The sequence below is a fragment of the Borostomias antarcticus genome, assembly GCF_949987555.1.
Source record: "Borostomias antarcticus genome assembly, chromosome: 19".
Classification (NCBI taxonomy): Eukaryota; Metazoa; Chordata; class Actinopteri; order Stomiiformes; family Stomiidae; genus Borostomias; species Borostomias antarcticus.
The window spans coordinates 11,683,004-11,697,533 of NC_140252.1; the positions used below are offsets into that span (position 1 = coordinate 11,683,004).

Sequence of the window (14,530 nt, forward strand, 5' to 3'; positions counted from 1 at the left end):
AGGGAGCAGACTCTGTAAAGCTGTCCTCACTCACAGCCGGCCCGGGTGGGGACTTAGAATAAGCTGTGTGTAAAAGATATAAAAGCTGTATAAAACACTGTCTCAGCTGACCACAGGGACGGCTATGAGAACGAGAGGGCCGCTTACGACGACTCGACGTCACACATGACATTATCAACTCACGAGACATGTTCCTGACTAGTTATTAACACTAGCCAACAAAGAGACAGATACACTGTATTTAGTTTGGCCTTACGTCTGATACTATTACCAGGAGTATGAAAACTCAATATTTAAAGGCCGGCAGGTCTCAAGCCAGGTCTCACACACAACGAGCAGCTCTGGCCTGCAGAGCCAGAGCAGGTAGGCCTCATGCCATGAGATTGGAGAGGTAACTGGTACATTCAAGCCTTACTCATGATGTACTCTATAGAGACACACTTTGGCTTCTGTTTTTATCTTTTTTTATGATATACAGTATCATGTTATATAAATACATTATGTAATAAATCATTAATTTCCTCCAAATTTTCACCCGATCACAAGGTGGTCCTTGTACTTAACAACTACATCTTGTATACAAATGCTGATAAAAATTCGCTGTTAAATTAAAAATCAAGATGAATTAGCAGCGGATCAAAGTGAAGCTCCCACTCTCAGCCTGCCTCACACACATGTGGTCCACAGACCTGCTCCAAACATGTGGTTTTGTTTAGCTTTGTGGAAAGGTTAAATAGGAAACTTGGAGAAGGGAAAAAGAGCCGAGTCTTTTCGTATTATGAAATTGTACCAAGTCTCCCAAGGCCCCTTGCAAACGTAGACGCGGTGCTGAAGCTCTTATCTCTCCGTGTGTTAACCGAGCCTGTCATGGAGGCCTGGTCGCTGCCTGTGTACCCGGGATCGTGAACCGTCGCCGGGGTCGACACAGAAGAGGATATTCACAGCAGATGATGCAATAGCGCATGATGCAATACTCTTTATCTATGGGCTTTGGGGCTGCGTGTGTTCGTCTGAATCTATGGCGTTGAGTGCCTTGATTCGGGGCACAGCGGACAGATGTAAAACAGAGCAGAGGTTCCAGAGTCATTCGTCTTGAGTTTGCTTTCTACAGTTTGTTACCTGGTCAGAGTTTTAAACTTCTGATTCTACCATGCTTCCACAAATCTTTGACCAGGTTCTTGACAATGAACGCTATCAAAATATCAAATGATGACCATGTCTGGCTTTGCAGCTTACCTGCCACTATAGTCCTTTATCAATATGGCTCCTATAACCAACAAAGGGAGAGGAGGATCAATATATGAATGAAAAGATTGAACAAAATATAAGAAAGAAAAAAATCTTTATTGGTTAAAATAGCTTTTCACAGATATGATTAATGAGTTTGTTTTTGCTATCATGCATTTACACACTGTACAACAGTGGATCTCCATGGAATGGTATTATCTGACCGCGCTCGAGAGCAAATGTACACCAATCACGTTCCGTTTGTCTGTGTTGTGTGTATCGACTGGGGGACATCGTTGTTCATCCCTTCAAGATGGTCGCATACCAGCGGTCAAACACAAGCACTGTCTGTCTGTCTGTCTGAATGATATGCTGTAGTGATTTCTGCCTTGTGTGAAGGTAAAATAAATTAGTAAAATGCATATCAGAAAACACTTGGCACTTTTTTGCATCATATAACACCCTAGTCAAGAGCTCAGTGCAAACACCATTGTAGCTGAAAAACCATGAAACTCTGCCTGTTTAAGTACCGAAATACTATGATGCAAAATTGAAGAAAAACAAAACAAAAAACAAAACAAAACAAAACATGAAACATGAAAAATGTCCAATTGAAATTCCATCTACAAGTGTTTGGTAGTTGTGTGGAGCTACGTAGGCATATACCTTTTTTAATATATTTGACTAAATATTAGTCCAGGTCTATAAGCAGTCTTCTACAAACTCACATTTTTTGTGACACAGTTAGCTTCTTTTACAGTACTAAACATCTATCTCTCAAGCAGCAACGATTACATTGAGTTTGAAAATAAAATCATTCACTCCAAAAAGGTAAAACAGAATCATTCTACTGCCCTCCTCCATCACCACACCCAAAAAAGGAAACAGAATAAACCAAACATACACTTTAATATGAGAAAATAAAGCCTTTCTTTTAACTGAAGATGCTCTGGAACACAACTATAGCAATAAAACACAGTTTGCTGTGTACTGTTTCTACAGCAGAACACCTCTCCCCCGCACTAAAACACCCCTACACAACAAACACTAAATAAAAACAAAAAAAACAACTGACACCACTAAATAAAAACAACTGACACCACATAAATTCAAAGTTTATCAGGAAATGACAGTCCACGATAATCGATAAAGGTTAACCCCTTCCTTGATGAACAAGAAATGTACTGCTGAAATTTTGTATTAGGCCTATCGTCAATAAATATGCAGTTGGGTGTTGTGACTTTGATGTATCATCATTCTTATGGATACAACCTTGGCCAGTAGTCAACCCTCTCCTTTAGTGGTGGAGGTCCTGAACACTCTTACTAATAAATAAATAGTCAGCAAGAAACTGAATAACCTTCCAACAACCCTGTTTAAACAAGACAGACCTTCAGTCATACAGATGAGTTTGATGGGGACTTATCATAAGTGTAGTGCTTCTGGCAAAAACTACTTTCCAAGGCAGAGAGAGAGGGAAAGAGAGAGAGAGAGGGAGGGAGGGAGAGAGAGAGTGGGAGTGAGAGAGAGAGAGAGAGAGAGAGAGAGAGAGAGAGAGAGAGAGAGAGAGAGAGAGAGAGAGAGAGAGAGAGAGAGAGAGAGAGAGAGAAAGAGACGGCCAGAGACATCAAAGTGCAATATTTCTAAACTGGAATGTTGTCACTGTGTGTGGCCATAAGAATGAGTCCTATACAGGTAAAAACAAAAGATCATTAAGCCCAAAAAACACAGCCAAGCACTATTCTCCTAAAGTGAGGGACTGGGATTGTTTCTGTGGGCCAGTTATCAGAGCTCTCCCTCGGCCTCGTGACTAGCTGATCTGTGTTAAAGCTGGTTAGCTCCACTAATTTCAGTCATCAATACAATGTGTAGTACCTCCAACAGTGTTAAAGTATTTTTTTTACATCTCTTTTATCATCTAAGAGTCTCTTCTAAACAAGGACAGTGATCGCGGACCCCCCACCCCCCCTCAGGACGTGTTCGGACACGCTCCCCCTCCCGGGCGAACCCTCTACTTCCTGGTTCTCGGCTGCGCCTCCCCCCCCCGTCCCGTCCCCCCCCCCCCCACCCCCGGCTTGAGAGCGGTAGAGCAGGGGAGAGGGGGGGCAGGAGAGGGGAGAGGGGAGAGGGGAGGGGGGGTGGGGGCGGAGTCCGGTGCTAAACGTCCAGATCGTCCGGCCGTGGCCGGCTGCTCATGCGACTGCTGGCGCGGCTGCAGGGCCGGGCGTCCAGCAGGGCCAGCGGCTGCAGCTCGTGGGCCGGCGACAGTTTCTTTTGCGCCTCCTGGGTGTCGTCCGGGAAGTCGAAGGCCTGCGCGTGCGAGTTGGAGATGGTGCTGCCGTTCTGGCCCAGCCGGTTCTGCTCCGTGCTGTAGTTGGCCCAGTTCTGCTCGTTGGCCTGCTTGTTGTAGATGCGGCAGGAGTTGGTCCGCTCTCCGGTGGCCAGCTTGTACCCCGGTGGGGACATGGGCGACAGCGGGGCGGTGGGCGACGAGCAGCCGTTGTAGTAGGCGTACTTGGAGGCCGACAGGTCCTTGGGGGTGGGGCTTAGCGTGCCGCTGGGCGGGTACACGACAGGCAGCTGCTTGCCCTTGACGCGGTCCTTGATCCGCTTGAAGAACACGTAGAAGAGCTCGATGACGTTGAGCAGCAGCGACACCAGCGACACCACCAGCATGAAGATGATAAACACCGTCTTCTCCGTGGGCCGCGACAGGAAGCAGTCAACGCGGTGCGGGCACGGCGCGCGCTCACACGTGTAGACGGCCGCCAGGCTGAAGCCGTAGATGTGCCACTGGATCACCAGGAAGCCGACCTCGAAGATGGACTTGAAGAAGATGCTGACGATGTAGGTGCGCAGCAGGGCCCCCTTCATCTTGACCTTGCCGTGCTCCTCCAGGCCGTGCTTCAGCTTCTTCATCTCGATCTTCTTCAGGGGGATGTCCACGTCGCCGCCGTCGTTCTGCACCGCCCTCAGCTCCTCCTCCTTGCGGTTGAGCTTCTGCTCCTTGCGCATCAGGTAGAAGACGTGCGCCAGGTAGAGCAGCGTCGGCGTCGACACGAAGATGATCTGCAGCACCCAGAAGCGCACGTGTGAGATGGGGAAGGACTTGTCGTAGCACACGTTCTCGCAGCCGGGCTGCTGCGTGTTGCACTTGAAGGCCGACTGCTCGTCACCCCAGGCCGACTCCACGGCCGTCCCCAGGACCAGGATCCGGAAGATGAAGAGGACGGACAGCCAGACCTTCCCCCCGGCCGTGGAGTAGGCCTGGACCTTGTCCAGCAGCCTGCCCAGAGCGCTCCAGTCACCCATTGTCACGGGGCGTTAGCTGGAAGGGGACACAGAGAAAGAGAGAGAAAGAGAGAGAGAATGAGTTTCAGAATTAGAATCAGAATGCGTTTATTGCCATTGTACCAGTTTGAGTGTTTGAGTGTTCGTCGTGGTTTTCATTGATTTTCAATAGGAAAAACATATTGGGCAACTTCATTTACACATTATGAAAGAAAGAAGACAAAACAAAGAGAGGACACATCTTTGCGTGCCCCGTGATGTAAAAAGTGTCATTGCACAACTGTGGCACGCAAAAGAATTCCAGTGAGTGCATGTGAGTTTTGTTTTCCTCCTTGGTTGTCCTTGAATGCAATATGATTCAGGAAATCCTGAATACGGCAGTCATGGAATGACACAGAGAAAACTGCACTGCAAGACCAGGAGGACCATAATGCAACAGTCATAATGACGTAGCACTTCCTCAGACTTCTAAACAGACTCATCCTTTGGACCCCAAAGGCACTCTCTTGGTCGAATGGGTACATTTTGGCTTGGCCAGGGGGAGCTTGGCACCTGAGCACCAGGCCGGGTCAAGCCGGGTCTCTCCACAGAGGGGGAGGTCATAGGGAATGTAGCGAAGGTGGTTCAGGCAGCCCGGGTTGGGCGACCCCATCGGGTACACAAGCACCACCTTGTGACATACCCCACTCGTTGATTCTCTAATGCATACTCCGAGCTAATGAGAGTCTTCCTATGATAAATTGCTGTTGCCCTTCTATTCAAAGCATGTGAAAGAGGACGTTCAATTTCCCGATCTTGAGTAACACACACCTCGCAGAAACCTGTGTTCTAAATGTTTGTTTAAAAAAAAAAAAAAAAAATTGAGTTAAAACGTGTAACCTTGAATAAAACAGCTGAGGGATCCAGTGAAACACACGCACCAGCATGGACGGTTCCCTTTCATCAGCAAACTATAAAACCGTTCACCCGAGAGCCTGGTTCTCATCAGCGCATTGTTTGTTAACAACTCTAATAAACATGAAGGAATGCAGATATAAAGGAAGTTGGAGAAAATTAAAGATATCAAATGTTCCTTTTTGTGAGCGTCTCCTGGGTCGCTGCGCGTTGGGTCATGCGTGTCGGGAAAAACGTTAGAGAGAAAAAGCCTCACTTAGCTCCGAGCGCTGCTGCTAAGACCCTATGACCGCTGCTGAGACAGTAACCGCCCCTTTACAAAACACAGCAATTTGTCTGCCAGCTAGAACAATATTTATGATTTTAATTACAGATGAATTAGGCTATATCTTATCTAAGACATGTTTTAGTGTTCCTGCTTCGTGGTAGCCCTACTGCATGACTCATCAGTTGGTAAGAGAGAGGGAGTTGCGATGCCAAGGTCTTTGGGTTCAAATCTTGTTCTGATCAGTTAATCCTGTCAATAAGGGAGTTTGCTGTGCTGTGTATCCTGTTTGGTAAGTGGTGTGTGTGTGAATCCTAAAGCCTACAACTAATTACAGAATGTGCCTAAAACAACCATGCAGTTCAGTCAACTTACACATGCAGGCACACACTACATTGAAATTGAGCATCATACAGACATGAACTCTCTCACTCTCTCTCTCTCTCTGTCGGTCTCTCTCTCTCCCTCTCTCTCTCTCTGCAAGTCTCCAGTCAAGACCAGAGTCCTGCTGTGCGGTCTAGCGGTTCTCTCCCTCAGTCCAAACTCTCTACCTCTTCTCTGCAGTACTCACATATTTATACGGACTGGGATTGGTCTAAGTCGCAGGAGGGCTTTTCAAAGCATCTCTTAAATCAATCCATTTCTTTTAAATCCATGAGGGAAAGTGGCACGGACAAGCAAAAAAAAAAAAAAAAGTCTGGGGAGCGGGATAGATTGTGGGGACGTAGCCCCAGTCTAAAGAGAGAGTGTGTGTGTGTGTGTGAGGGGGGGAGGGGGGGGGGGGGGGGTGGGTGGTAGATCTCTCCGGATGGGGACTAGGGGCTTTGTGTGAAGCCAGAGAGAAGTCCACCTTGAGGAGGAGGTGGGAGCTGGGGGGGGTGAAGCTGCTTTGGGGTGAAGCTGCTCCCCAGACGCTGATCTCTGATCAGATCACTGTCACCAGATCCTCACCGGGAGCATTAGAGGGGAAAGCTCCGGACTGATCTCAGGCCAAATGTCGATGAACATCTCCACTCTCAACTCCGGAGTGCACTCACTTACGTTGATTATTTCGCTGAAGTCTCTAGCGCACACACACACGCGCACACACACACACATAAACAAACACACACAAACAAACACACACACATCTGCGCTGTGATTATTCTGTTGCAGTCTCATCACTCTCAGACCAGAGCGACATGGCCCTCTATCACAGACACAAAACCACTCGCTAGCAGGGATTAAAATGTAGGTTTACACACACAAATTACACCCCTGCCTGGTCCTCCACTAGAAATGACTTGGAGATATCTCCAACCTAGGATCATCTGGGTCTTTGAAAAGGAAGTGCGATGCAAATTGGGAAATGGAGAATTGGGAATAAATACCACCCTTGACAGTTAACAAGTGTCTGAAGAAAATAAATGTCTGCAAGGCAACATTGGGTACGTTCACAAGTAGGCTATAATCCTTATATGATCACTATGATCCTTTATAAGCTTTTATAGCTCAGGTAGCTTAACTGATATTGGCATTCATCACATCAGACATGTTCTAGCAGCCATCAGCTTCTTATGTGCTCAGCGATGTAGAAAATGGTCGAAAATGAAATGAGAGTGTTCTGAAGTTGAGGATAAGTGACAGAAAATCGCGCCACTTTCTACATGACTGAGTCGGTGGCCCCATTCCCCCAGACCCTCATAGCAGAGGAGACCCCAGAGAGGGGATCACAATGGGCTCCGCCAGGTCCTCCTCGCCCCAAGATTGTCCTCCAATGACAATACATTTCAGACTTGGGATATTTTTCAAAAGTGGGGATTTCATATTTTTCATCACTGATACTCTGGAAATCATCTGAAAACAAGTTCAACACCTTGAAATATTTATTAATCCAGGTATCTGGCAACACTGTATCAATAAATGCACTGAGAACCATAGGCTACTTCCAAATAGTTTGTGATCCTTAGATTTTTCTTATAAATACAAAAGTGATTACAACAAACACATGGTAATTTTAGCAGCCTACACCTTTGAGCATCTGTTGAAAATCACCCGCTGCATTTGTCCATGTGGACGGTTAAAAGCCCTGCGCTGAAGCTGCCCCGACCAAAGGAGTCCAAATTCGATTTTTATTATAATTTAACTATAAGTCCAGAGAGGAAACACTGGTCTATATAGAATACGAACCACGTACGCAAATAGTTGGAGTTCAATTTGTTCGAAAAATAATCAATTCCCAGTGTATAGCCTACTCCATATCCGCAAGCGCATTCTAATTTGTGCGCCTCTCCCCTTCGAGCGAGCCTTTTATAATTGGTCTCATGCGGACTTCAGAGAAGACGCCTGGAACATCCTCCTGGCTAACAACAGACTGTATCAACTTGTAAAAGAGATAAGAACATTATAACAAAAGTGGACTTGTAGGCAATGTGAAAGATGCGCCGTTAGTCAAGCTGAATTGGAGAGTCGTTCAAACTCTCCCAAGCTTCCAAACTTTTTCAAGGATTTGGATAAAATGAAGGAAAGAAGCGGACGAAACATAACTAGATAAAAAATAAAAAAAAAGTTTAGTGTAGACATATACCTGGTCCGAATCCTGGGCGCAATAAAAGTTATTGAGCATAATTTCAAACTGCGATGAAAAATAGCATACCACAAAGTTAGTATCCCAGCTCAGAGAGAAGGAAGTCTTACCTGAAAAGTTAGTGAGAAGTAAGAAGAGAGCCCTGAGGGACTTTCTCCGGCACTTCGTGATCAGACACTGCTTTCTTGCAATCCAAGTTTGGGACCACGGAGAAAATGAGACAAACTTGTGAAACTTTCCTTGCTTATAACAGTCCACGTACGGGCTGAGGGGGAAGGAACAAAAAAAAGAAAGGATGGAGAGAAAAGTTTGGAGTCACCTGATCCCTACGTCAAGAGTTAGACCTCCTTGCGTTACTTTCCTGTAGGCTACTTTTTTCGTAAGATGTAGCCTAGATTAGCCTATACTGTAAGAGACACGAACTGAGTTTATATCATGCAGTAGTCCTGTATAAAATGCTTTTTTATTTTTTACTAAATCATTATTGAGTTAATTTGAGCTGCAATATCCTACCGCATTTTACCATATAGGCCCATGTTATCACCTATTACAGTGGGCTACAAAGTAGCCTACTAATACACGCGGTTCAAAGTTAACCTATTGTTAATGAATAGATACAAACATATTTAATCATAATTTCGGGTTCACTAAACCAGTTACCTAGGCCTACTTGTGTTCCTGAATTCCTGTTTGCTGTCAGAATAGTTTGTCCAAAGTGATTTTTAATTAGCCTTCCAATAAACTGGTGAATTACTCTTGTAGCCTAAACTAGTCAGTTATCAACTTTATATTTGATTATCATCAGAGCTTATTTGATTGACTGACATTAAGGATGGTCCCAGTAATCTCTAGAGCTATGATACAGAGTGCCCTACAGGCTCATCTATAGAACCCTCTCTGCTACAGACGCCTGGCGCCACCCAGTGGCTACAGTGGGAAGATGGGTTGAGACAAGCTGGAAAATCAGTGTTTATTATGCTCCAAGGAAGGACGATACAAAACATCTGTCATTCAAGTGTCAGGAATCCAGGTCAACAAGCAGTAGTAATGAGATAAAGAATAAACAATAATTGGCCTGAACAAACAAACAAAACCAACAAAAAATGCACAATGAACAGCCAAACTGGAAAGTATAGCAAAGAGACATATGACCAAGCCAATTCACACACTAGAATCACCAGTTGAGTCTCACGTGTACTTCTCTTTCTCTTCTTCTGCACAGCTGTTTTGTAAGTTCTGCATCAAGGACATCTCCAGATGTACTTTTTCCATGCCTGTTTTCAGGCTGCCCGAGTTGTCCTGGTGCTTTTTCTTGGACTCTCGCTTCACGTAGCTGCAGGTCAGATACATCACCTCGATGACGTTCAGCAGAACGGACACGCAGGCCACTGCCAGCATGAAGATGATGAAGATGGTCTTCTCCGTGGGCCGTGACATGTAGCACTCCACCCCCATCCTGGGACAGGGGCTTTGCTTGCAGTCGAAATACGGGGTCATGACGAAGCCGTACAGGTAGTACTGGCCCACGATGAAGGCCACTTCCAGAGCGATCTTGGCGAACAGATGGGCCATGTAGCTCCGCAGGAGGACGCCTCTGATTCGGACCTTCCCCCTGTCGTTGGTGTACTTCGGCCTCCTCGGGCCCTGGGCGTCCGCCTGGTTCTGGAGCTGCTCCCTCAGCTTGTCCTCCCGGTGGATGACGTGGATAGCGTGGGCCAGGTAGACCAGCGTGGGCGTAGACACGGAGAGGATCTGCAGGACCCAGAAGCGGATGTGCGAGATGGGGAACTTCCAGTCGTAGCAGACGTTCTCGCACCCTGGCTCCTTCTGGTTGCACAGGAAGTCGGAGTGCTCGTCGCCCCAGACGGCGTCAGCCGCCGCTCCCAGCACCAGGATCCGGAAGATGAAGAGGACGCTCATCCAGATCTTTCCGATGGGCGTGGAGTAGGACTGGACCTTGTCCAGCAGTGAGGAGAGGTAGGACCAGTCCCCCATGGCGGCAGGTTACTGTCTGTAGTGGAGAACACACAGCCAGGTATTGTTCTCTGAGTTACAAGCTACAACACTGTTATAATTCTCAACTTGCTTATGTCTCTCTGTCAGGGGCACCTCTAGGAATTTTGGGCCCTATGAAAGAATATAATATTGGGCCCCCCAAACCTAGACCTTATGATGATGATGATGATGGTGATAATAGAGAAGAAGATAGAGAATAATAATAATAATAATAGCAACAGTAACAACAACAATAATAATAATAATAATAATAATAATAAAGAAACAATAAATACAATAAAGAAACAGAAAGTGTCCCTTGCTCAATGGAATCTGTTTAATACATTTCGGTCAACGACCTTCTTCAGGTATAACATACAGTATATAAGCTATACCTGAAGAACGTTGTTGACTGAAACTAACATTTTAACATTAATAGTGAAGCATCACACATGACCTGTTTAGTAAAGACACAGCCAGAGCTCAAGTTAGAGAGCAACTATCTACGTGGAGAACAATGACATCAGGTCATTGAAAGGAGACTGATTCTGAAGTTCTCAAGAGTATAGGCTAGTGTTCCGTTCATACAGCAAATGGTTCAAAGTGGCTACTGAGATTGTGCAGATAAAATCTGATTTATATCTAGCTGTGAAATGTGTACTATTTTGTAGCCTCACTTATAGTAGTAGTGGTCATCAGATGCAATAACCATGCAGTGTGTTGCTGAAATTGAATGAAGTGGGGAAAATACATTTACATAGACAGCATATCAGACTGTAACCCAACTGGACATACCCAAACATAAGCAGATCTAGGCCTTACTCACCTGTCAAGTTTGAGTATCAGAAACACATTTTCAGAGACTCGCCAAGGGAGAGGAGGAGTGTGATGTCGAGCCGTGAACATGGAGTAGTGCTTTAGATGCGTGCAAAGGGAAGTGATCATACTTATATCGGCTGGATTTGGTCCGTCTGACTCACTGTCTTGTCGTTGCGTGTCTTTGGTCTCACTTCAACATTCCCCATTTCAGCATTTTTCACATCTTGTCACCCCCCCCCCCACACACACACACATTCTCACGTAACTGTTGAGACAAACAACTTTCAAAATGTATGTACTTCTCCTCCTCACCCATGGTGAATAAGAGATCAGCTCAAGTATTACGCCCAGCCCAAATCAACCGCAGACCAAACTCTTTACTTACTGGTGACCATCTGGAATGATGTGAACAGGTTAGATTCTCAGAGAACAAGACAAGCTATTGGAATATTGTTTATGCTCAAAGTAAGAGCTCTCAGTTACTTTGGATTGGACAAACCTATTTATTCCTGATTACAGACTAAAACATTGATGGATCATCTCCACTGACAGTTTGATGTTATCAAGAGATTGTCTGGGAATTTAGCCGCAGACACCAGTTCACCAAAGGCTTTCATGAATAGGGGGAGGCTTAATCTTTATTGTGTTACCTCAATCGGTAGATGGTAGCAAAACTGACATTCATAATATTGTAGCGTTCCTACCTCGTAAGGCCTTTGGGCAGCAGCGCCGGTGGGTTAGCCCTCCTGGCGTTGTTGATAACGCGGCCGCTTGAGGAGTAGGAGACCGGCGTTCGAATCCCGCTCAGGGCGTTCCTATTCCCTGTTCGTTACACTGGTGTCAAAAGTGGGAATGCATGGGGTCATCAGAAGAGGCGTGTAAGGATGTGTTTAACTTGAGGAGGGCACGCTCTCCCAGACAAACCAGGGAGTAGTGTAGCGTTCATAACCCATGAGGCCTGTTGTCAGCAGCACCAGTGGACCAGACCTCCTGGCGTTGTGGTATCGCCACCACTTGAGGAGCGGGAGACTGGACTTCGAATCCCGCTCAGGGCGTTCCTACCACCACTCCCGCCCCCTGTTCGTTACAATATGACAAAGTTTAAGATTATAACTTTAACTACTGTATGTCTTTAGAGAGAGAAACACCCATTTAGGTTGTGTTTATCATAACTTGCTATGGTGACCATCGTGTTTCCCGATTTTTCTTTCTATGTTTCAACACTGCTGAGTCATCTTCTGATCATGCGAATCATGCAGACTGACCGGTTGACCACTTCCTTAGGCCAGGGTTCACAGCTGTTGACAGACACGGCGTACGTGGTCACCCACGATGTACAAGGTGGTCAGAAGGGGCGGAGGCTCCTGCTGCTGTCTTACATTCTGATGAGAAATCTATAAGACGGGGAAATGCGAGCAGATCGAGAAAGAGTGTGTTAGTGAAGAGAGAGTGTTAGTGAAGAGAGAGTGTTAGTGAAGAGAGAGTGTTAGTGAAGAGAGAGTGTTAGTGAAGAGAGTGTGTTAGTGATAATTATAGAGGAACTGGTTGAAGAAGACAGTGCTTACATCTGAGGTGGGAAATCTTTCGTTATTTCGTTTGTGTGGTAGTTACTGCTCATCCAGATAGTATTATCATGCTATTCCTGCTGCTGACTACTGTTACTGTATGCAACTGCAAACATTGTAGTATTGTTGTATTCTAACAATGTATTTTGTTAAGAGTAGTCAATTTCACATATCAAGAATAAAGTGAGGTACAGCATAGAACACGTGTTTTGTTTTGTATAGGATGAAGTATTCAAGGAACAGCTACAAGGCTGTGCTCATATCAATACATTACCATCATAACATCAAATATGTTCATGTTGAAGAGAAAAGTAGTCAACGGCACTCCAGAATCCCTTAAAAAGTATTTTATTTGTGCTGAATACATTGTCTGTGAGCTGCATGTATGATTTCACAGGCTATATGTTTTTTAAAGAGACCCAGGTCGCTCTCTAAAATGTTCCCCTGTACAAATAAATCAATATCTAATGCACCAAATCAATAGGAATCACCTTCTTTCTTCACCTCTGATTCCTTGGATTCTGATTCTCCGTCTGCAGTGACACCTTCCACATCATCAGCATGGGGGAGTGGTCCTTCCTGGCCTCCCTGCTGGACAAGGTCCAGACGCACTCCACGGTGGTGGGGAAGGTCTGGCTGACTGTGCTCTTCGTCTTCAGGCTCCTCATCCTGGCAGCTGGCATAGACAAGGTCCGGGGCTACGCATCTTCCACAAGGAGAAAAGATTACTACCAACCACCCAATGCATCCTCTAAGTTCTTTAGATTCACTTTTCAGTCCGAGAGACCTTCATTCAAGACAAACCCTGTAGATATTTTTCAAGACATGTCTTGTACACCTTTTTCAAGAGAAGGCCTATGACTGAAATTATGTTTTAAGGGCGTTACTGTGTGTGTGGGTATGCTGGAGTGGTCTTTTCTTGTCTTTAGTAAGACTGATAGGCCTGCTCCCTTCACCATCCAGACAGTATAGGCTAAGCATGGCGTGAGTTTGCTAACCTCACTTTTCTTCCTGAAGGTCTGGGGAGATGAGCAGTCCCGCATGGAGTGCAACCACCTCTCGCCTGGCTGCAAGAACGCCTGCTACGACCAGAAGTTCCCCATCTCCCACATGCGCTTCTGGGTCATGCAGATCATCTTCGTGTCCACGCCCACGCTGATGTACCTGGGCCACGTCATCCACGTGGTCCACAAGGAGAACAAGCTCAGAAGGAAACTGCTGAAGCACGGCAGCGGGAGCGGCCCGGTGAAGCGTCCGAAATACACCGACGACAGCGGCAAAATCGTCAACCTCCAGGGCTGCCTGCTGGCCAGCTACATGGGGAGCATCCTCTTCAGGATCGTGTTCGAGGTGGCGTTCATCGTGGGCCAGTACTTCCTCTACGGGTTCACGTTGCCGGTGAAGATCCAGTGCGAGAGATACCCCTGCAAGGGTCACGTGGAGTGCTTCATCTCCAGGCCAACGGAGAAGACCATCTTCATCATCTTCATGCTGGTCATGGCCTGCGTGTCGCTGCTCCTCAACGTGGTGGAGATGTTGCACCTGATCGGTTCCACTATAAGGAGGAGGAACAAAAGTGAATCGCCGTCGGATATACACGCCCCGAATGGACAGTTGGAGAAGCAGGCCCTCTGCTGAAACTCAGGAAATTGAATCGCGCTGTCTGTCTGTATGTCTTTGGCGTTGTGATTTTGTTTATTGCTCGCCATGCTGTTGAAAGCCCTAGATGCCAGCATTAAACACAAAATCTCAAATGTGTTTATCTTTCTCCTAATCTCGGATTCCTTTGATTGATAGTTTGTGTACGGTTTTGTTTTTGTATCATCGTTGTTTGTTGATATTGTATGAAATGTGGTTACGTAGAATAATAAACTGAGAAGAGCTGAACCCTCTGGATTTTGTTCTCTG

The 14,530-nt window shown here is 46.0% G+C and overlaps 3 protein-coding genes across 3 annotated transcripts; 1 reads left to right on the top strand and 2 right to left on the bottom strand.

Annotated features, from left to right (window-relative positions):
• Nucleotides 1–3,384: 3,384 nt before the first annotated feature.
• gja1b (gap junction protein alpha 1b) lies at nt 3,385–4,539 on the bottom strand (the record flags this gene model as incomplete). The annotated part of the gene is made up of 1 exon (XM_084453388.1): nt 3,385–4,539. One exon carries the CDS (start codon nt 4,537–4,539, stop codon nt 3,385–3,387), a length of 1,155 nt encoding a protein of 384 aa, XP_084309514.1.
• A 4,892-nt stretch (nt 4,540–9,431) lies between these two features.
• Nucleotides 9,432–10,238, bottom strand: LOC311321953 (gap junction Cx32.2 protein-like; the record flags this gene model as incomplete). The annotated part of the gene is made up of 1 exon (XM_084453966.1): nt 9,432–10,238. The coding sequence occupies one exon, from the start codon at nt 10,236–10,238 to the stop codon at nt 9,432–9,434; it is 807 nt and encodes a 268-aa protein (XP_084310092.1).
• Nucleotides 10,239–13,183: 2,945 nt separating this feature from the next.
• LOC311321955 (gap junction Cx32.2 protein-like) lies at nt 13,184–14,260 on the top strand (the record flags this gene model as incomplete). The annotated part of the gene is made up of 2 exons (XM_084453968.1): nt 13,184–13,312; nt 13,640–14,260. The coding sequence occupies 2 exons, from the start codon at nt 13,184–13,186 to the stop codon at nt 14,258–14,260; spliced, it is 750 nt and encodes a 249-aa protein (XP_084310094.1).
• Between the last annotated feature and the right edge of the window lie 270 nt (nt 14,261–14,530).